At 33.9% G+C, this 23,536-nt stretch overlaps 1 protein-coding gene across 1 annotated transcript in view; it reads left to right on the forward strand.

Annotated features, from left to right (window-relative positions):
• The window catches only part of ASCC3 (activating signal cointegrator 1 complex subunit 3), a 249,995-nt gene that overhangs the window by 87,428 nt on the left and 139,031 nt on the right, over window positions 1-23,536 (forward strand). Inside the window, exons 11-13 of the mRNA XM_071741267.1 lie at window positions 2,523-2,687; window positions 14,812-14,988; window positions 16,490-16,561. Coding sequence (XP_071597368.1) covers window positions 2,523-2,687; window positions 14,812-14,988; window positions 16,490-16,561 — 414 coding nt within the window. The remainder of the gene's footprint in view (window positions 1-2,522; window positions 2,688-14,811; window positions 14,989-16,489; window positions 16,562-23,536) is intronic.

Below are 23,536 nucleotides of genomic sequence, written 5' to 3' on the forward strand. Positions count from 1 at the left end.
CCTCTCTTCCAGCCACATTAGCCAGGTACATAATCATGCCTCTAGGGGCATCCAGCATTGAAGGTTGGCCCTCAGGAAAGGGGATTATCTTCTTCCTGGTGCCATCCTTGCTCTGCTCCAGCCCCCTTAGCCAGGTACTTCACAAGTACAATCAAGGTGGCTCAGTCGTGCCTGGAGAGATGTCCCAGCATTGAAGGCTGGAGCATGGAGAAGAGGAATAGCCTCCACCCAATAGGTCTTATCACATCCCAAGGTGTCACCCCCTGCTCAGCTCTGGCCAGCCAGGTCCTCCACCCTAGCCAGGGCTATTAATTTTAAAATTGCTCCTTTGAGACAGATGCAAATCAGTGAGGTCAGACTCACAAAAGCAAATCCCAACCCTGGACTTCAGACAAGCAGACTTTAGGCCTCTTCAGAGACCTGCTTGGAAGTCTCAAGGGATAAGGCCCTGGAGCAAAGAGAGGCCCAGGAAAGGTGGTTAATACTGAAGAATCACCTTGTAACTATGATGTCTGTCAAGCTGGTGCTGAGGCAGTGAAGCAATTGCTGTCTAAAAGCTCTTAATATTATGTTGATGGTACTTGAGGTAATTGAATGTTCTGATGGAAAGAAATGCTCTTGCTCAAGCCTGGACTAGCAGCTTTCATAAAGGCTTTCTAAGTTTCTGCCAGCTCTCTGTGTCTGCTTTTATTAGCCAGGGACATTATGAATAATTACTTAGTATGTTAACCCCTTCTATTGTATAGACTCTGTGACAAGAAACTAGCTTTATTAATGTGTACTGCTAGTCATTCATACAGTGCCATGTTTGGAGGCCACTTGACCTGTCTCGATGTTTTATTTTTTGTCAGCCTGGCATCTAGTCTTTATATTTCTTATTTCTGTTCTGACAGATGATAAAATTTTGTTTGTGAAGAAAATGTCATGGATCACATTTGGTTGAGTTAACATTATCTGGTTAAGTTTTAAATTGGATACTGGAAGTATCTGGTCAAGGGTTTAAATTAACTTCTGTTTTTAAGTATTCTACCATGGATGCTTACAATATATGCTGAAGAGATTAAAACAGTTTTCTGTGTGTAAGCTTTTATAGGGACTTATTAGTATAATATTTTCTGCAGATGCATTATTTTCTGTAAGGCTGAACTCTGTATTGCCTTAGTGTTTTATTCCTGAACATCTGAAGCCCAATCATAAAACATGTTTATTATTATGAACTGATAGGAATCAGATGCTTCTTTTCCTGTCTGGTTGTAGACTCAGTTCTTATTTTTGATGTGAAGTATGGGTTCATCAAATAATAAATGTTAAAATTTGCTTATTATTCTTTGTCCAATTTCTGTAAATAGAATTTTTAAAAATTATTGACAAATAATTTGAAAATATTGAGAAATATCAATGTAATATTGCTTTAAGAGTCACAGGCCTTCATATATTAAAATAACTTTGTAATCAAAATCTGTCAGAAGAAACTACGTGTTTGAGGGAAAAGTTGGCAATTTACTTAAAAATATACTTTGTCAAATGTAGTTAATGTTGATAGAAATAATACTTGCAATTTAGAATTCCTGTTTTAAAAGCTCTATAATAAACCTAATTTGCTCATCTAACATTTTTTACACCTATCCTCTTAGTCAGGAGAATTTTAGAAACAGAAATACTAAATGTCTTGTTCTTAAGATCTTATCACAAGTTGATCAGTTTGTTTTTAACATGAACAACTTACAGGTTCATGATCATTGGGCTGTGTTTTCTTTCAATATCATGCCTATTTACCAAAGCTGTTACAAATTAACCCATTTTGCTAATTCTTAAAATTCTTCAGTGATTGGTAGTTTAATTATAAAAAGAGTTTCAGTCAAGATCCCTATCTTCTTTTACTCATTAAAGCATTCATTTTGCTCTAGGTATCACCTGAAGAATATTTGCTTGGTTACTAAAATTTTATATTGGGGCCTATAAGACAACAGAGTCTGAATTTTCCTGTTTATTTTCTGAGGGATTTTCAATTGTGAAGTTACAAACAATAACATTTAGATGTTATCCTTTTCTGGACTGGTGGAAGTAGTTTAATCTGTTTTACCAGTGCAAGGATTTATATCAAAATGTACAATTGAAAGCATGCCTTAGGGAGAAAGCATTTTTGGGGGAACTGTCAGCTCAAGCTTACATGTAAGGTGGGTCTTAGCTGTTTACTATGCTGTGTTGAAGGTTAAAAACATTTAATCAGAGAGAATTTTTCAGTGTTTAATTGTTTTAAAGTGGAAAATGCACAGTAGCTTGAAGTTACTAGCTGATAGTTCCATGTGGTTTTCCATAGGAATCCTACTAATGGCCATCCAACACATGTAGAAGCAGTGAGCTCTGTCTGCTTCATATTTAAATAAATAAAATTTCAAATAGCTTTGTAAACTTCTCCATTGCATTTACTGTGTTTTTATGAGCCTGAATCTGGATATTTTTTTTTTTTTTTTTTTTTTTTTTTTTAAATGCTTACTACTTCTTTTTTTGTGCTCTACTAGATGCTTGTGACTACTCCAGAGAAATGGGATGTGGTGACAAGAAAAAGTGTTGGTGATGTAGCTCTCTCTCAGCTGGTAAAGCTCTTGATTCTTGATGAAGTTCATCTATTGCATGAAGACAGAGGACCAGTACTTGAAAGTATAGTAGCACGTACTTTACGTCAGGTAAGAGTGAAAAAATCTTCTTATTTTTGTCAATAAAAGATAGATATCAGTGTAAAAAGAAAAATGCTTAAACAATGAAGCAAAAATGCAGTTTATAATTTCTTCTATAACTATTCTGGACTAATTATGAAGAAAAATTGTCTTCTACATTCTCTTCTTTATTGTATGAGCTATCAAGTTTCTAGGGTGCATAATTTATCACAGAACTTTTTATTTGCATATGATTTCTTTACTTAATGCACTTACTGTACAACTAACAGCAAAATGGAACATTTTAAAACAAATAATAATCAGGTTTATAGTTTAATATAATAAAAATTAACAGTATTTTCTTACCAGAACTGCTGATTTTGAATTAGTATTTTTCCTAGGATATTTTTTTTTAATTAATACCTTCTGTCGAGGTAGAACTTTCAGCACTGCTGAAAAAACTGTATAATTTTTCCTTTAGTATAATTGGTCCTTTTTAAAAAAAAAACCAAAGTCCAGTGATACTTTCTGAATACCAGGTTTTGAAATGCCAAAAGGATGAATATATGAGAGTTTTTTCTTAAATCTCATATAAAAGAAGGATTCAGAGTTAGACACTAAATAACATTGTTCTCAATGGTGAGATCTGCATTTATAAAAAAAATGTAAAATTTTGGGGTGAAAAAAATGATTCAATTAGGATAAATAAATAAAATAATAATAAGATGAAAGAATGCCTCTTAATTTTTCTTTTTGTCAAGCAGAGCAAAGCTATGTCCATACATGTAAGCTGTAACAAATTAAAAATAAAGTCAATTGTTACTGGCATGGTCCATTTGAAGTTTGTTAAGTGTTTAAAGCCTTTTAGATTTCAAGATGCTTTTTTCTTGGTGAGCTGCACTAGCCTTGCTAAGGCTCTGTGAATCTGATTCCAGCTGCTTTAAGAACAAAATAAAATGAGTGTGTGCTGTAATCCAGTACAGAAAGTTCCTGTATTAAGAAAAATAGAAATTATAATTCCTTAGGAGAAGCTAAACTTTGAAAGATATTTTCTTTTTATGGAGATATTTTTCTTTTTATGGAGAACAACTTTGTAAATGTTTTGACTTCCTCAAGGACACTAAAGCTTGGCCTGTTTTATACTGCATTTTTTTCTAAAATGGATTTAATTAGCTTGTTTTCCTTAGGTGTCTTTAAAGTAAAACATCTCAGATTTTTGCATTGACCATGATGGTTGTTGTCTTCATGCCAGTTTGCAGGAGTCATTCGTTGTGATTTTTAGTGAGGCTTTTAAGGTGGGCTTCAGCTGTACCAGGTAGATGTCTAGAGACATTTTATCTGTCCTACATTTTTCAGGTTGGCATGTTGTTTCTGCTTCCTTTGGACACAAATACCCAGAAGATCTTTTCCTGTTGTGTCTGTCAAACTTGTGCAGCCAACTTACTGAGTATAAAAACTGAGGCAATTATGTGTGAGGCAATTGGGTACTGAATCCTACCCTTAGTGCATTTGTTGTAATATAGCAGTATCTTGCTTCAATACTTATTTAAAAAATAGCTCTCTAGGGTGCTTTAATCTTCTAGGATTTCAAGGTTTGTTTTACTTACCAGGTTGGAATTGAATTCATGTGGAATTGAAGCTACACAGTTGTAACCCTTTCTTAATGAAAAACTTGGGAAGAAAAACAATACTCCAATTTTGAAAGTATCTAACTTCCTATCTTTCTGAAAACCTTATTTACTTTAAGTTGATAGGAAAGGCCACAATGAATCTTTACAAGAAGGGAGTTAAAGAAAGGGAAAATTTACAGTATAGAAATATATTTTAAAAACCTCACAGTTAATCAGAAAACACTACTTATAGAAATATATAGAATTATGCATTAGAAAACTGTTCCAGCCTCCTAGAGAGACTGTGGAGAAAGAAACAGGTGATGTTTTGTACAAATGTTTTAGCTTTTTAATATGGGTTTTTAAAAAGGTTAGTTTTTAACATTATACTGATTATGGAAGCTTCTGAGCCTGCAAGCACAACTCTGTGAAGATTGCAGTATACATCCATAACGAATTGTGAAATTACTGGAACTTCTATTTGGTGCCTAAAAAAGAGTATTTTCAGCAGTATTTTACTAGAGTTCAGTGAAAATACTATTACAGATGTTTTAAGTGTAAAAATACCACACTTAATAATGTTTTATTTATATTTTGCAAGGAAAAAATATTTAGTTATACTTTTTTTGCTCCATTCCCTACTCAAAGGTCTGTTTTCTGCATTTTAATCCAATTAATAAATGTCCCTGAAGCAGAAATTAAACCCAGGATATTCAGCCCTTTCTTGGAGAATATCCTCCTGACTTCAGTGATTCTGTATGAAACATTAAGTTCAGTCTTTCTGAAAGTAGTCCTAGGGCATATTTTTCATTGATATGAAACATCCTACTTGTTAAATATTTATTCACAGAGGAGGAAAGATTAATTTGTAGGTTCTTAAAAAAGAACAACAAAAGCTAATTTACAGCATCAATCTAAAACATCCCAGTGTCAATTACACCGATGTAGTTACTACTGCTAAAATCAATTACCTGATTCATATACTGGTTTAAGACATCCAAAATATTGACTAGTTCCTAATTTGTAGTATAGGGATTAAAAAAGTGTTTAGACAAATAATTCAAAGAAAAACCCATTGCAGATTAATAATCACTAGATAAGACTGAGGGTTGTAGTAATGGGGTGCTCTGCTGGCAAGTATTGACATTTCCTCAGTTTCTGTTCTGTCCCCTTTGGCCACTGTGGGAGTTTTGGTCCAACCTGGAACAGTCATTTCTTATATCCCACTTTTAGAACTGTGATAAATTCCTTTCAATACTGCTAATATTCACTAATAATAAAATTATTTAAAAATAAAATTCACTAATAATCACTAATAGCTACTCTAATAAAGTAGTTTCATCTGAATCATACTTCCCTACCTTGTATATGAGACTATGAGACAATGTCATTATTCCTGTGCAGATCAAGATATATGATGTAGTGTCATTTTACATTTTACATGTCTTTTACATTTGCAGGGCTTTTTATCCTGTGTTACATAAAAACATTTCTGTTCTTTTGTTAGTGTTGTTTTGTTTAGATGGTGGCAAGCAGGAAGTGAAACTTTTTTTTCTTTCTTTCTTTTTTTTGGTCTAAAGAATTAGTGTTCAGTTCCATACTTGGGCCTACAACTGCCAGAAAAGTAATCACCACCTTTGTGACTGATTGACAACTTCTTAATTCTTTCATTAGAGAGTAAACAAGATATCAAGAAAAAGTAAACACTAGTGAAACATTCTAACAAACGTCCTTCTTAACAAGTTTGTAACACCTTTAATAACTTTTGGTTTTTGTGTTATAAGAATTCCTCTTTTTTTTCATTTTTTCCTCCTTGTTTTGGATAATGGGAAAAACAGATCTTGTGAGAGGCTGAGACTTCAAACCATTCTGTGGGTCGAGTGGTATCTAACTAATAGCTAATGAGAATATCCACATGCAGTACTTCATTCTTACCACTGCTGAGCCAGGAACTCGGGAACTTAATTTTTCATCTAAGAATTCATCTTTTAGACTACAAGCTAAGAAATAGTTTTGTCTAATTTGCTGTGTATCTTGCCTTTACTGTTCTGAATGTTTCTTTGTTGCTTTGGTTTGGTTTTTTGTTTGGTTGTTTCCTGGTTTTCTTAAGAAATAGTGTTCAGCTACCTACTTGGGCCTACAGCTCTGCTGTGCCAGAAAACAGTGTTTTGAGATCAGTAATCATATGCTTTACAAATACAGTTATCAAAGTATCATGGAGTGGCTTGTGTTGGAAGGGGTCTTCAAGATCATCAGTATTCAACCCATGCAGGGACACATTCCACTACATCAAGTTGCACTTCATCCAACCTGGCCTTAAACACATTCCAGGGAAGGGGCATCAATAACATCCCTAGGCAACATATTCCAATATCTTACTGCCCTCATGGTGAAAATTTTTTCCTATTATCTAACCTAAGTTTATCTTCTTTCAGTTTAAGCTATAAGAATATATTCTCAAATATATATATCCTCAATATATTCTCAATAATATATTCTGAAACCAGAAATATCCTGATCCATTAGCAGGTCAGTCCTAACACTGACCTCAAAATACCTGGATACATTTCCCCAGATGAACACTGAGTCACACCACTTCCTGTAAGACTTTGACGTGTGCATTATAACCTATGGGATTTTTTAGAATCGATTTTTTTTTAAAACTAGAAGGAGCATATATATTGGAATTGCTGACAGTTTTACTTCTAGTGGAATGAACAGCATATTTGAGCATGTTTGCACTTTTCAAATTTTAGAGTATGTTTTTACAAGCGATTTAAATTGACTTTGCTAAACATTTTGGTAGAAAAATTGCTTTGAGCTCTTTTATATACTGTAGGTATAACATCAAATAACTTTTTTGAATGCCATTTATGGCTTTGATGTTTAAACTTTCAGTCTAGAGCATAAAGCAGATGTAAAACTGAAATGTTGAAACTTTTTAATCAAAGTTTTCACAATTATGTAATGTCTGCTAAGCTTATTATCTTGAAAGAAAAAAAGATTGTCTGCTTTTAAAGGACATTGACTTATTTTGTTATAATTATTCAGAGATTTTGATTACTTTTTTGCTGGTTTATGGGTATTTTTTTTACAAAAATTGTAGTGAATATATTATACTTCCGTTTTGGTGCCTTCTCGGATTTATGTGATTGAGAAATCTTTTACTATGGGTTTTCTGTTATTTATCATATTTTAGGAAACTGGAGGTCTCATTTTAGACACACAGATGTTATCATCATAGTCTCATTCTTCAAATCGAAGCTTCAGTTGCTTCTATGTTTTTGTATTAGATTAACCAAGTTACTCTGTAAATGCTGGGTGGGACAGCACAGCAGGATGGAGACAATCCAGGAGGTTCCTGGAGTGCATTGATGAGAAGTTTCTCCTCCAGGTGATAGAGGAGCCAATGAGGAAAAGTTCTTTGCTAGACCTTATACCCACCCACAATGGAGAGGCTCATTGGGGATGGGGAGGTCAAAGGCAGCTTTGGCTGCCATGAGTTGGAATTCTCCTTCCCATGGAAATTCCTATGCTTCCTTTCTGAGTTTTCTTTCCTGATGATGCCTTATCTAATAAACTTCACTGTCACGTAATTTTCCTTGCTTTTGGTGCATTTTTAGTGTCTCTAGTTCCTTATTATCTCCTCCACCTGTTTTTTTTCTGTCCCTTTGTTTTCCTCTTTTACCTGTTTACTAGAAATCAGAAGCAAACAAATTCAGAGGTTTCTCACCCAAAGCCAAAAGCCTAACTGTTATCAAATTAGGAATTTTTGTGTGCTTTAAATCCCATTCATCATTAAAAAAACCTGAGCAGTTATATAAAAAAGTCAAGGCTTATAGCTAATGACCTAAAACCATCTGACTATATCTATATATCCTGGGTCTAATAGGAACTGTATCTCCTATATTTGTCTTCTGGGATTAGAATGGCATTGGCATTTCACTTGGTTCTTCATTTCTCCTCTTGAGTGACTGATTTTAATATTTTGTCTCTTTAATGTTACTTATATAGGTTATTCAAGTTTCTTAGCATCTTCTGTAATAAGATAAACCAAACAAGCTTACTGAAACCTTCTACCAGATTTTTATTGTTTCCAACTATAGTGTTGTGGGGCCCTTTTCCGTGAACCTTTTGTATTTGAATTGTATTTTTAAAACATATCAGCAAAACTTGCTGTAGAACTCCTGTGTTAGTTTTGGTTCTGTCATATACAGTGTGTTTTCCTCCTATTACTCAGTTCTGTTTTTTTTTATACCTTTTAAGAATTAAATGTACTCAATTTGCTACCATGTCTTCTTCATTCCTATGCTTGTTCTTTAACTCCTCAGACAAACCTCATCATAGTTGCATATTCACTTGTTGATATAAGAATATTTCCTGAGAATAATGTCTTGTTTTGCAGCTGTGTCCTGTTTTAGAATGGCCTAAATTAAAAGAAATTTAGTTTGACCATCAACCTAGGTTTATCTGTTTTGCTGATGCGTACATAAATTATATTAATTCTGCCAGCCACCTGCTCTTCTTTTCACCAGCTATTTTTTATTTACTGCATATCACGGATAAAATTATTGAATACAGGCTTAGAAAGCAATTAGAGGCATCAATTTTTAATTGCTGTTTTTCAATTATGCATTCTCTTTAAAATTTGTCAGTTCATCAGCTTGGGATAAACTTAATATGTTTTCTAGATATTCTGCTACGTTATTTTTAATCAGCATGGTGTGCAGCTGTATGTCTAATACCTTACATGAGTCTAGATCTATTTTACTATCTTTTCTGGCAATGCTGTAGTTGTGTCAAAATTATTTTTTAAAGCAACTGATTATTTTATAACAAAATCTAATCTAAATTTGTTTGGAAAATGTTACATACCAGATATTTGAATTAATCTTCAGAAGCTTTTCTGTTATTTTGCATGGAAGTGATGTCAGGAAGTCATTCTACATATCATTTTTTATTATTGATATGTGAATATTTTTCCATTTTTTTAATGTATTCTTGGAGTTTAAAAGTTAATGGAGATTGTCATATGATTTGTGTTATTTCATAACTGGTAAAGCAGTTATGCCTTTTTTTATGATTTGTGGAAGGGTTCGTGTTTCTTTTTGTTTCTTTGGAAACAAAACAGTAACCTTAGCATAAAAAGGCAAACTGTGATTCAAGAAAAATTTACATGGCACTGTGCAGGGCATAGAAATATCTTAATAGGTATATTCAAAATGTCATTTCCTTAAGCTAAGTATTGTATAGTTAGTATTTAGCTGAGGGAAAATAATATGGCTTTTAATAGTGCTTTCTGCATGATTACATTTTTTCACTACCTCCAGATTTTTAAATATGTTCTAAATGGAGGACTGAGATCAGAGTATTTTTAGGGTTCATTGGAAGGAGAGTAAAACTCATTTATAAAATTACTTAACTAGATAGTTGCCTAGTAACAAATGTATTCTATGCAGTGTGCTTGAGTTGTAGATAACGTCCTATGTAGAATCTTCAAAACAGTATTAGAAATTGCATTTTTACTATGGATTTTTGATTTTGGAATTTTACTGGATTTTCCATTTTTCTTCCTAAAATTAGTAATCACCACCTTTGTGACTGATTGACAACTTCTTAATTCTTTCATTGGTGTGTAAACAAGATATCAAGAAAAAGTAAACACTAGTGAAACATTCTAACAAACTTCCTTCTTAGTAAGTTTGAAACACCTTTAGTAGCTTTTTTTTAATGGTATAAGAATTCCTCTTTTTTTCTTTTTTTCCTCCTTGTTTTGGAAAACGGGAAAAACAGATCTTTTGAGAGGTTGAGACTTGAAACCACTCTGTGGATCAGGTGGTATCTAACTAATAGCTAATGAGAATATGCAGTACTTCATTCTTACCACTGCTGAGCTCGGAACTCAAGAACTTAAATTTTCATCAAAGAATTCATCTTCCAGACTACAAAGTAAGAAATGGTTTTGTCTAATTTGCTGTGTATCTTGCCTTTAGTGTAGATCAGAAGGGCACACAGACTGACTGTAGAAGGCGTGTTGAAGTGATCCTGGGTCATCTGAATATCAGATTAGTTTTTAGCCAATGGATAATTCTTCGAAGATGAAAATATGTAAACTTGTCTTCTTCACTTAATTCCGTGGTAGAGTTGAACAATCAGGGCTATGCTTTCCAGCTTGATTGTAATTCATTCTGTGGATGTGATATTTTTAATACATGGAAATGGGAAGACTGCCAAGATCATAAAGTTGAGGAAGAACTTTAGAAGTCAGATAAAAGGGTATCTCTATGCATACTTTGTGCTCTCAAGTGGTGGCTGCAATGTAATGAGATGATATGCAAATCCTAAAACCTATTAGGAAGAAAATGGTCCTGCTGTGATCAATTTACAATCCGGAGAGGCACTTCCCATACCTGACCCTTTATAATTTACAATATAAACGCAGATGATGCTCGAGTGTGGAAATAGGTACTAGATAGCTATATTGTGGTTTTCTGTGTACATGGAATCTCAAGGTGTGATAATTGGTGTTCAGCAAACATCCACAGTGAATATGCTGTCAATTCTCCACATACTATCATGGATGCTTTTGGATTAGATACAATAATTAGATACGTCAATTAAATATAGTTATGGTGATTTTATTTCTCCCAGTATAACATCAAATCTATAAAATATAGTATAAAATATAGTAAAGCTTTCAAAGAACATGATGTGCAAATACTGTGACAGTTCAGTTTGTTCAAGGAGAGCCTTGCAAGTTCCAAAAGATGCTTTTATTTTTACTGAGATAATTAAACACATGAAAATTAAAATGTTTGAGACTGTGTGCCGGTAGTGAAGAAAATGCATTTAGCTGCATGCTACTTGCTGTTGATAGGGAATGTAAACAGAAAATTTTGTCACCCAGAATGTCTTTTCAGTAATTTTTACTGCAAATTCAGGAAAAGACTCTGTGTTCATGGTGTCATGTATATGAGGGCATAATCTCTAATTGAGACTTCTAGGACCAAATATTAAGTGATCTTGCAGATGAAAAATGCTAGTGTTTGAATGGAATTTACAAAGGGCATCTACACACTTCCAAGACTTGATTTCCCTTAGAAGCATCTGAGAGCAAAAGATATTGGTGCTTGGCCTTCAATCAGAAGTCAGAAAAGTCCTTAAAAAATGGATGCAGAAAGCTGTATTCTAAAAATGTGTTAGCATTCTAAAAAACATTATGAGAAACAAAGTCTGTAGTGGTTGGATAAATGAATCATAGATAAATAATCTAATTGCAATTATAATCACAGAGAAAATACAAAAATAAGTTGTGTTATGGTTGTGTATTCAGGTAATTATGGCTTTCTAACTTTTTTACAGTTTGAGTCACTGCCGTTTGTATATTGTTGTGAATAAACAAACTCATTCTGTGTTTGTGAGGATGAGAAAACAGTGTTTTAGTTACATTCTCAATTTTATGTCCGCATAAATAATTGGGATACTTATTATGAAACATTTTGTCTTTTGGGTAAATATACCTTTTTTTGTTTGTTCATGATTTTTAATACATATTGATTATTGATGTTATGTGTTGCTAAGTGGGCATAAAAGTAAAAAGATGGTTAAAATAATTTGGTTTGTTGGGATGGCCATGAGAGAAGTTAAAGAAATTGTTGGAATTTGGAGTCTTAATAGCCTTTAGTTAATTATGAAAACTAACAAAATGTTACTATAAAGCGAAAGGCATCATTGCCTGATTTCTCATAGCACTCTGACTTGATTTTTGTGGCTTTATTAATAGAGAAGTAATTGGCCAAATAATTTGTAAATTTTAGATTTATAAATTGAAAATATTATGGAGGTGCTCTATACATATGCACAAATAGATGTGAAGTATAAAATATGCAAAAATATATTTTGTTTTAAAATCTGCTAAAATACATTTTTTATTAAAACCTGCTATGCATATTAGTAATTTTAATTACTTGCCTGCATTTGCTCTGCTGCAGTTTTCATGTGGAGCTGTAATTCAGGGTTTTCAAGCAGCTTCTTAACTCCGGGGCTAACTGCCAGATCAGTGAAGTTAAATGGATTCTTTTTACAAAAGTTTTCAAAGTGGCAAATCTCAGTAAACTGTAACTCTCCTCTAGGCATTGTTTATATTTTGAAAGAAACCTCTGAACAAACGGCTTGCAGTTAAGCTCTGTAAAAAATCACACTTCCATGCTTATTGTGCAGAGTTCATATTAATTGGTTAAATACTTTCTTACCTTCAGAGGGAACTGAGCAGATTTTCAAACCAGTGATTTCAGGAATCTCTTAGGAAATTTGAAAGCAATTGTTACTGAATTTTCTAAACTCAAATAATGTTTTCCAGGTTTGAGCTCAGTTATCCTCTCAGATATCTTCTCTGTACTTAGCAGGTGATTGTGAACAAAGTACATGATAAATATATGAACAGATAGTTACTATTCTTACAGATTTATGTTTGGTTTGGTTTAAAGTATATATATCCTAAGTAAATTAAACGTTTGTACCAGATATTGGCAGCAGTGGGTGGGGGGCTCCAGGGTGGCCTCTGTGGCAGCTGATTCCAACTGACCCCGCCTCCGGGGTACGGCTGAGTCCCACAGCCAAGATGGTGGCACCTCAAGGAAAGTGAGTTTAAGAAAGGGTGAAAACACCGTGTAATAGTTGAGTGAAAGATTGGGGTGAGGAAAAAAAAAAGTGTGAGAAACAACCCCGTAGACAACAATGTCAGTGCAGGTGGTGCTCCATGGGACCAAACCAAAAAAACACCTTCCTCCCTCCCCCCTTTCCAAAAGCCCTCCAAAAACCAAACTACAAAAACCAACCAAACAAAACCAACCAAACAAAAAAAACCCAACAAAACAACCCCACCAGAAACAATAAGAATGACAAAAAAAACTGCCTCAAACACCTCAGAACTGTGTGGTGTAGGTTGTTTTATAGCCCTTAGGTCATCACATAATCCATCTATAAGAAAAGATATGTAAGAAATTGTAATTCTTCTTTGGACTCTTAAAGGTGAATGCTGGTTCCTTACAGATGGAAGACTCTTGAAAATGAAATTTCTAATTTGTCTTGGTCATCTCAAAATTTCATTTATACTTAATATTTTGTCAGGCATGGGCATTCCTTTGCAAAGCTGCTCTTTGCACTCAAAAAAGTGCAAAAATCAGGTCTTCAATGTCATTTAGTTGATTGGATCCACCATTTAATCATTTACATTTTAATTATGGGACATGTCCATTACCAGGCAAGGTAGTCATTTACTTGGTCTACTTGGTGTCTGTGGAGTTGGAGGTGGTGGTTTCTTTTGGGATTTGGTTTATTATTTTGATGCACTTGTTATTCACCAGGTCCATGATATAATATGATGTAGTTTATCTTACTTGAGAATGTTCTCCCTGTACTTTTTTTGTTCTTTTTATTTTTTTTTAATTCTTCATTCATCTGCTTTACTTATAGAGCACTTCCTGTCACTTTATAACTCGAACACCTGAGGGATTCAAAATTTGTATTCTAAGTAAAACCTCATATTGTTTTGAACAGGACTTAGGCAGATAGAAGTTACCAGCCTTGCTCATCGTGAGACATGCATGAATTTGAGAAGATGAAAACCTCATATATGGATTCAGTTATAGTGTCTAAAAGCCTTTTGATGAAAATTACTGTGAACTTTGCCTCTAAATTATTATGCTAGCAAGAAACTTGTGAGCCAGCCTACATAGCTGATAATATTTAAAAGGAAATGGGACATCTTTTCCATACTTCTCTCATTCAAGTCTTTTGGCTAGTTTCACACTTTTTGAAAATTACCTTGAAATACTTCTAATGTGCAGGTTTTATATGGAAAAAAAGTATTTCATTGTAAAGCACTATTTCTGTCCCATAGTGAATGAGAAGGCACGTAATGCAAACATCTGGTGAATTTAAAAAAAAAAAAAGAAAAGAAAAGAAAATAGAAAAAAATGTTACAGAGCGACTTCTTGGTATTCAAGTATCTTCAGCTCAGCAGAAGCACTGATTCATACTGGAGAAATGCAGATGGTAATGAACTAGAATAGATTGCCCAAGAGAGTTGTGGAAAGGTCTAAGCAAAAGCCAAGATTGAGGAATGACATGAATTGCATTCTTCTTTCTTTTCAGAATTGTGGTGTGATTTGGACTAAGGAATGAATGAAACCAAATCATCTGTCCTACTTTTGCCTATAAATTAGACTCTCCATTCTTAACAAAGCCAGTTTTACTTCTGTTATTCTTCTGTGTCAGTTAATGACTGCTAACATTTGAAGGGCAGAATACAATAAAATAGCAAAGATGAATAAGCAAGATTTGATGGAATTGCAGAGTTCTCTGGTTTCTTCAATACAGGGTAATCACTGTGTCACATCTATTCTTCACCTTTTGTAGAAAGTATTAAATGCTTCTTTCACATTACTGTTTTATAAGGGATGTTTTAAAACTCTTCTTGATTTCTTGGCTGATAACCCTTGGATCATTTTCACATTTTCTGGTTTGTTTTTTTTTTTTTATAGGTTGAATCTACACAAAGTATGATTAGGATTTTGGGCCTTTCAGCTACATTGCCCAATTACCTTGATGTTGCTACATTTCTGCACGTCAACCCCTTCATTGGACTGTTCTACTTTGATGGCCGTTTCCGACCTGTACCACTGGGGCAAACCTTTATAGGAATTAAGACAGCCAATAAGGTAAAGAATTGTGAATGCCAAGGAAAGGGTTGCTGTTTGTTTCAATTATGCTTCACGTGTATATGTATAGGGAGCACTGGTTTATTATTGTGCAGGTGTTTTATGCAGCATTTTTTTTCCCTTTAAAGGGAATGAATAATGAAAGGTGCTTTAAGAATCACATTTCTTCATACAATAGGCCTTGTTGTAATTGTATCTAATAATATCTAGCTTTGCAGTGAGTCCACTTCACTAGTAAGTTTTGCTTAAGGATGCATGAGGGGTGTGGAAAGAAAAATATTAATTTATCAAATCCGGAGAGATATAAATTAATATGACATGCATTAATGCTAGTAGTATACAAGTTATTGATTAAAACCTTAGTATGCTAAGCCATTAATTAACAAATGTGCACATCTGATGCAAAACACGTTAAAGTAGTTGCTACATAATTTGTTCTTTGTGCTTGTTTTTGAGGGTTTAAGGCCATAGTCAGGCATAATGTTCTTATTAAAATCCTAAGTGAAGTGCATCTTCACATGCAGATCATAATTCTTATTTTAATACAGGAGTTTATACAAACATTTTTCTGGAAGATTTCCCATGCATCTCACTAGGTGATAAAGCACATATATATATAGCTCAACTGTTAGAAAAATCATATTCTGCTATGATTCAGTATAATAAAAAATAAAACATTTTCAATCTTTTTTTTTTTTTTTTTTTTTTTTTTGTAAAATGGACATTGTCTTTCTTACTGGATTAAATAAGTAATTCATTCCATCTGCAGTGCAGGGAAGAAACTTATTTTACAGCTGTAGGGAGCCATTTCAAGCCTATACACACAAGAATAGTTTACCATATGGTGCTTACCATGCTTTGCATATTTTAACCTTCATTAATTGTTTCAAATACCTTCACTGTTATTTGCTGTTGTTTTTTTTAAAAAATCTTTTCTTGATACTTGATTTGAATATTTAGCCACTGTATGGTGAAGAAAAAGGGAAAACTCCATTTCTTCATACTCAGTTTTTAAGATATTTCTGTTTTTAAAATCTAAGTACTATTCAAATTATCCTATAAAGTTTGAAATTATAAAGAAAAACAAAACAGTAAGTTTCCTAAAAAAAAAATGAGGACAGGAGGAAATATCAGGAGGTTGTAGATGGTCTGATATGCAAGTACCTGGAAGATAGGAGCAATGGTTTTGGTAATAATGCAACCAGGAGTTTGTCTTTTTGCTTTTCAGAAGAATGTCGTTGCAGCAGTCATAGAGTAAAAAAATACATTTTGCAATCAAGATACTGCACTTTATGGCAAATGAAATGTAAAAGTATTAAGTCTCTTTGAGCAAGGATTTTATTCAGAATAATACCACGGCTGTCAAATTATTGCTAATATCAACATCCTTCTGTTCTATATGAGAGGGGAAAAGCAATTTAAGAACACCCAGAATCAAAAATTCTTGATGGTATAGAAAGGTAGAAAGGCTTTTAATAGGAGGCGCGATGGTTTTTTTCAGGTGCAGCAGCTCAATCATATGGATGAAGTGTGTTATGAAAATGTGCTGAAGCAAATAATGGCTGGACACCAGGTATTTATTTTTTGTTTTGCTTTGAGAACACATAATAGAAATAAAAACATTAGTTTTGGTCATCATAATGGTGTATTAGGAAATCTTTTGTAATTTATTATTATTATTATTTTGACATATGTTACTTCAGATGTCACCTTTAATCTTGAAAACACTTTACAGAAACAGCATGCAAAAAAATCAAAATTGGCTGAAAAATGGTAGTTGCTAGCTAAAGTGAAAATTCCTGGTACTGTATATATTCCTTAAAGTAATTAATGTATATATATGTCACTTTTAAAAAATGACAAGGCAAAGTAGTTCAGTATTTTAGAGATCTTAGACATAGTTTCATCTAACAATTAACTACAGAAAAAATATACCACTTGGTTATTTTTCTTAGCCTTTCCTGTATCTTTCTAATTTTAGTATCTCCTGTTAGATATGAGGGATGAGAATTATGCAGAGTGGTCAGGATATGGTGCAGAATAGCTCAGCATCTGTCATTTGAAATATACTGAAGTTTGGGGTTTTTTTACTTTTTAAAGGAAGGAATCCCTCATTTTCTTTACAATAGATGTTTCTGCTGTGAATTTTCTATTTTGATACTCACCTCTGCTATGACCTCACTTGCCAAAATTCTTTATCATTTCCCTCCTGAATCACCCCTCGCAGTGTCTATTTTTTTGTTAGAACTTTGCACATGCAGCACTGTGAGGAGCAGTAGTTATAGCAGGTATGGCACCTGTTTGGGGCAGGAACAAATGCTAGTGCAATGTGATCCTTGAAGAGGCTTTTCACCATGTCACATAAAAAAAAACAGTCACACTGAGGATTGCACGTTTTCCCTTTTTAACAGAAAACTCAGATTGTGGTGTTTTTTGAAAGACGCACAGTTGGTTTCCCACAGTTGTGGGAAAAAATATTTCAGCAACAGCTTCATAGTCCTCTTGCTCCCCCTGGTTTAACACCATTCTTCCACTTCTCTTGTTGATATCAGTTACTGCTGTTACATTAAGAAAACTTTCATGAAGATTACTTATGGAAATGCTGATATTCTCCTGAGTGAAGTCTGTTAACAACATTTGTTGGCAATACCAAGTTTATTTTCTCCACATTGTCAACTATGCACGTACCTTGCTAAATTCCTAACACTGAGGTACATTTAGAGGCTTGTCTTTCATCTCATGTTATGATTTCCTGTGTTTTCACTTGCTGTAGATAAAATTACAAGTAGTAAATTCTTTAAATCACTATGTCCAACGAAGTAACAGATTCTTGGATTCCTGGCAGAAGAGAGGAAGGGCTGAGGGAGCTGGGGGTGTTCAGTCTGGAGAAGAGGAGGCTCAGGGGAGACCTCATCACTCTCTACAACTGCCTGAAAGGAGGGGGTAGCCAGAGGAGGGTCAGTCTCTGCTCCCAGGCAGCCATCAGTAAGACAAGAGGGCATGGACTTAAGCTCTGCCAGGGGAGGTTTAGGTTGGATGTTAGGAAGGAATTCTTTACAGAGAGGGTGATCAGGCATTGGAATGGGCTGCCCAGGGAGGTGGTGGATTCTCTGTCCCTGGAGGTTTTTAAGAAGAGACTGATGTGGCACTCAGTGCCATGGTCTGGTAGCCACAGGGGTAGTGGATCAAGGGTTGGACTTGATGATCTCAGAGGTCTTTTCCAACCTGGCTGATTCTGTGATTCTGTCTCTGACATTGCAGAATCAAGTATATCAGCTCACTGTATAATAGTTTGTATGTATTTATAGTATGTAGTACTGTACCACATCTTAGCAAAGTCCTAAAACTGAAGTACTTTTAGTTGCTTATCTTTCATTTCTTGTTATTTCCTCTATTCTGCCTTGCTGTAGATATGAGTCCCTATTTTTTTTCCTTTTAACAAGTGTGCTGTCATAAATGACCTAATTGTGAAATCAGATGCAGATGTTAAAGTAAAAGTGAAAAAAAACCCCTTAAGTTCCTGACCTATAAAGGAAGATTAATATTATGAGTGCTTATGATTAACATTACACTAGAAAGATACTTCTTGAGTGTCTTTTCAGAATTGTGAGAGTAGCCTTTGATCTTCTAAAGTTATCATCATCTTGTAGTTTTCTCAGATTTTACAAATCTATTACTTTCTGTCCACATTCTGCATAGTCTCTTACAGACACTGTTACCTTTCTTAGCTGGTGTTATCCTTGAAACTTCTGTTTGTTTATGTTCTATGTGTGTAAAGTTTGTTTGCTTTTTAAAAAAAGCTGTGGTTATTCCTAAACTGTTCTTAGAAAAATATATTCATACCTTCCTCCCAATACTTTACTTAGAAAAAAAAATCCAGTTGTATGTAAGTGTGAAATTTAGGAAATGGTTGAAATTTTATAACTATTCATGCAGTGGTGTGTGACAAACACAGATCTCATTAGCTGTGCTCCAGAGAGCAAAAAACATACCAGTTCTGGTTTATATTGAAGTGCAGGAAAGAAATGCCAGGATCTGAGAAAGATACTTTCTCTCTTCCCAGTTTCCATGAGTTAATGTGCACCTTCCTATGGCCATCAAACTTTCACAGTGTTGTCTCTTTTGAGATTCTTTAGCAAAATGTCGTAATAAATGAAATTCAACATTGTTTATCTACTGTTCTGTTAAACTTTTTGATGAATTCTACCATGCCAAAACTGAATAATTTTACTCTTATAAAAGTCATGCTGATGTGTCCCAGTCATATTATAGATTACAGTGTGATGCTTGACTGAAGTTACAAGTTCATGTGTTTTAATAGATGTGTGTTTTAATTTTTTAAGACTAAGTCTGGTAGGAGATAGTTGCATTCTACAGGCATGTGTTTTGACAGATGGAGAGAAGCTTTTTATGTTGATGTTTCAACAGTATCCTCTGCAAGACTTCAAGTTCTTCCTGGCTACTGGGAAATTAAGAGTTGGTGATTCAGCCTTTAATTTTGATCCATCTGCTCAAACTAATGAGAGATCTCATTTGTAGGCTTCACTTTGAATTACAAAATGCAACTGAAGTGATAACATTTGTCTTCTAGCACAATTCTTCTCTTGTTCAACTTGAGGAAAGATATAATGATAGATGGCTTGCCCTACTGAGTTGTCTAGCGTCTTTGTTACAGAAACTTTTTATTGTGACTGAAGCAGTAAGATCAGAAAATGTCCCAAAGGTTTCCAGGTGCTTTTTAAATCACTGTGCTCTTTTTGTAGGATTGCTGACAACGTGGATCTTCATTAGGAGGTTCCTCTGTCAGATCCTCTCAAGACTGCTTTAAATAAGAACCTCATGTGCTATTAAGTTTGTGTTCCTGGGGTTGTCCCTGTGTGCTCAATATTAGCTGAATATTTGTTTTCATGTCATACCTTGAATTTGCTGTGTTCTTACATTATCTGAGAAGATGTTAGATCCTCTCAGATTGATTTGTACTTTTGGAGGTTTATTTCTACCTTTTAGTAAACCAAATAATCTTTAAACAAAATAATAAAGAAAAGCCACCTGTAATCAAACACTTTATCAGAAGAAAACAAGTCCATGCTTAGCTGCAGATAATATTGCCAGCATTTATGTTCTGGGATTCTTTTCTGTTGAAGACAGGGTGGAAGGACGCTCAGTCACAGTAAATTATCATTCCCTCAAAGTCACATCTGTCTCTTGTCAGCCACCAGCAGTGGGTCACGTGCATTAACAGTATTAATTCAGCTAAAGAGCTGAAAAAGCTTCTTTTTGAAAGAGTAAATAGCTATTGACAGCCTCACCACAACATCCAAAAGCAGATATAGTAGTAGTATTTCTACCTTTTTAGCAAAAATTAAGGTTAACTTGAGTGCCAGCAGGATTTAGAACCGTCAACCAGTGGAGATGTCATCCTTCTAGAATTAACATGGTGGAAATTTTACTGGGACTAAAAGTGTAGAGGAAAACTACTTAAAACAACAAACAACCTTAGACAAACAGATGATAGACTGCCCCATTTTTTACTAATTTTAGTTCAGTTTTAAGAAAACTCTTTTAAAGAGAAGTGCTTTTTCAGGTAGTGGTCAGTTTCCAAGCTTACTCTTCCTGATCTGAACTACTTCCTTGACTGGCTTCTCCTGTCTGACCATTTTGCTTTTGCAGTATTTTCTCAACTGCATATGATATACCTGTGGCAAGCTTTACCTTTTCTACCTTTTAAAATTGAATTTGGATTTCCTTTAATGTACAGAGTACAACCATGTATATCTGTTAGATTTTTAATTAGTGTATGCATTGTGTGGTTAGTGTGCAGTTTTCTGGAGATCAAGCTTGCTTTACTAATTAGAATTGATGTATTTAATTAGAATGTTGTTCTGCACCACTGTTCTGCATTCAGTTAATTAGAAGTAATATTGAGATGCTATATATTTTTCAAAAAATCTTTGAATAATTTCTAAGTATCACCTTGCACAGATTGTTAATCAGGATTTATGATGTCAGGTCAGAAACAGATTACATTTGAATTTATGAAAACTGGTTCTTTGTGCTATAAAGCATTCACATTTCTGTTCTCTATGTACAATAATTGACTTGAACTTTGCAGTACTAAGAAGTGTCATCTTGTTTTCCTTACAACACTATCTTAAATGCAAAAAGAAAGAGAGTAGTTATTTTAAATCTATTTTATTAAATTGTCAGAAGCAAATTTGACAGGTGTTAATTTCATCTGTAAAAATGATGGATTAAATTTCTTTATTATCAGTTTGCCAGCTGTTATTTGGTTGCAGAAGCTGTGTGGAGATAAAAGTTTAATAAGCTTACTTACTGCAACTGTTGACAATGCTTCTATAGCTGTGTCATAAGATAAGATTTAATAAAACAGTGTTTTCTTCAGAGGTTTCTCTGGAACTTAGTAACTTGGGAATTAAGCTTGTGCTTGTTGTTTTCCTGGGTGAAACAGTGATTATAGAACACTCTGAACAAATAACTCTTAAAGGTTTCTGAATTTGTTAAGATATTTGTAAAAAAACAATCTAGATTTTTTTCTATACTTATAGCCTTAGAGTTTATTTCAGTCTTAGTTTTGGCAGCTATCTATACAGATTGCTTCTGCTTCATCACCATAGCTTATTTGCATATATCTCTTTATATATTGCTTCTATATTTATATATGCACAGATATATATAGTTATATAAAAATATAGAAGGTAAAGTGATCTGAAAGGATAGCTGAATTATGCCTGATCATTTTAGTTGTTATTTCTGTGTCAGCCATCTAAGTGGAGACTTGAATACTTGGGGTATTTTTCTGTAGAGTTTCTTTTTCAGTTTTTGCACAATTAGGGCCCATTCATAGGTATGGTATCTTTAACAAAATCACAAACTAACTCAGCAATGGGGCACTGTTCTTATGTTCTGCATCTTCATAATTTATTTATGCACTGCATTTCCACTATAACTGCTGTTTTGCAGTTTTAAGGCTATAATAGTTAATATAATTTTATGCCTGAAAAAATTAAACTTTGTATCTTACTTTAATTAAAAATACCGTAATGATGGGCTGTATAGGAAAAACATTTCAAAAATGGTACATATGGTACGAATGTTTCGTGTTGTCAAATTATATGTACTATTTTCCTCTATATTTCCTTGTCAAATCTCTTTGGGTTTAAGTGTTTAATATCTTACCAGCTTGCTATATGAGCAGCTCAGGAAATAACAGGAAATGCATGCTATAATAAGTTATGTATGCAATAACCCATTATTCTTCAGCTGGGTAACCTTCTAAAATGAGAGTGTGCTGTATTTCTTTATGCTAATTTTTGCATATATGTATGTCTTCACAAAGTATATTGTCTGTATATGTATACACAGGTGTTCATGATGAATCTGTGTAGGCCAGTTTGATATCTTCCATTATTTATGAGTTCCCAAGACGTTCAGTTTATGTCTGCACAACTGCCCAGTGTCAATACTGGCAATATAGCTGTTTAAGATAGCAAATTCTACTGCTTAGAATTATTCTTTTGATATTATGAATGTACATTGAAAGAAAAAAAATCAGACTTAATGACAAACGAGTAGCTTTTCATAGCCTAAAATTATTTTTAATCAAAACAGATATGTCTGGAGCCAGTCTTTGGATGACCTCAATGTTAAGTTATCACTGTACGATTTAACAAGTTTGGTAGAGGCAGCTTGGCCATTCTTGCTGATTAATGTGATGAGTTCTACTAGCTCTGTGTTAAAAGCTGTTTTTCAAACATGGGACTACAGACCATTGGTAGCATAGAAGATAGAGGGAAGAAAACCCTGTGGACCCCTGTCAGCTTCATATTGTTGTTTAGTTAAGAATGTAATGGCAAGGATAAATGCTACTCCAGAAGACATGCTGAGGATAGTCAGTGGTCCCAAGCTTTGAAAATTCCTGCTCTTGTAGCCCTGAAAGAAATGAATCTTAGCTTAGTGCTTAGTTTTACATAATAGTTAGTATCAAGCAATAAAATTCCTGATTATTGACGAATAAATTACTTTGAATGTTACCACCCACCAGCATCTTTTCCCTGCAACAGACTTTTAACAGATGCTGCCAGAGAATCCAGTAGTAATGTAGCTAGTGGCTTTTAATTTGAAATATACAGTAAGGTAATCAGTACTGATAACAAAAAGACTGGAAAACCTGAATTTCCTGTTAAGTGTTTAGTAGGTTTATTTATGTTACTAGAGCTTACAAAACCAGAAGATACAGAGGTTGGTGGGGCAATTTTCTTACTCAGTTTTACTTAAGTAAAAGGAATGGGAATAGATATTAATATTTCTCCAGTATCCTCTACATTTCTTTCTTTCAGTAAAGCCAGATAAAATCTGTGTATTGCTCTTGGGTTATTTTTTTTTTCATATTATGGATGGTATAAATATAAGTATAAATGGTTTTGCAAACATCGTAGATTTAACAGCTCTTATTCTGGAGTGATACTTGTCAAAAATGTAATTTGTGATAATATAGAAACATATTTTCATGTACAAAGTCAGAACAGTA

The sequence above is a fragment of the Heliangelus exortis genome, chromosome 3 (genome assembly GCF_036169615.1).
Source record: "Heliangelus exortis chromosome 3, bHelExo1.hap1, whole genome shotgun sequence".
Classification (NCBI taxonomy): domain Eukaryota; kingdom Metazoa; phylum Chordata; class Aves; order Apodiformes; family Trochilidae; genus Heliangelus; species Heliangelus exortis.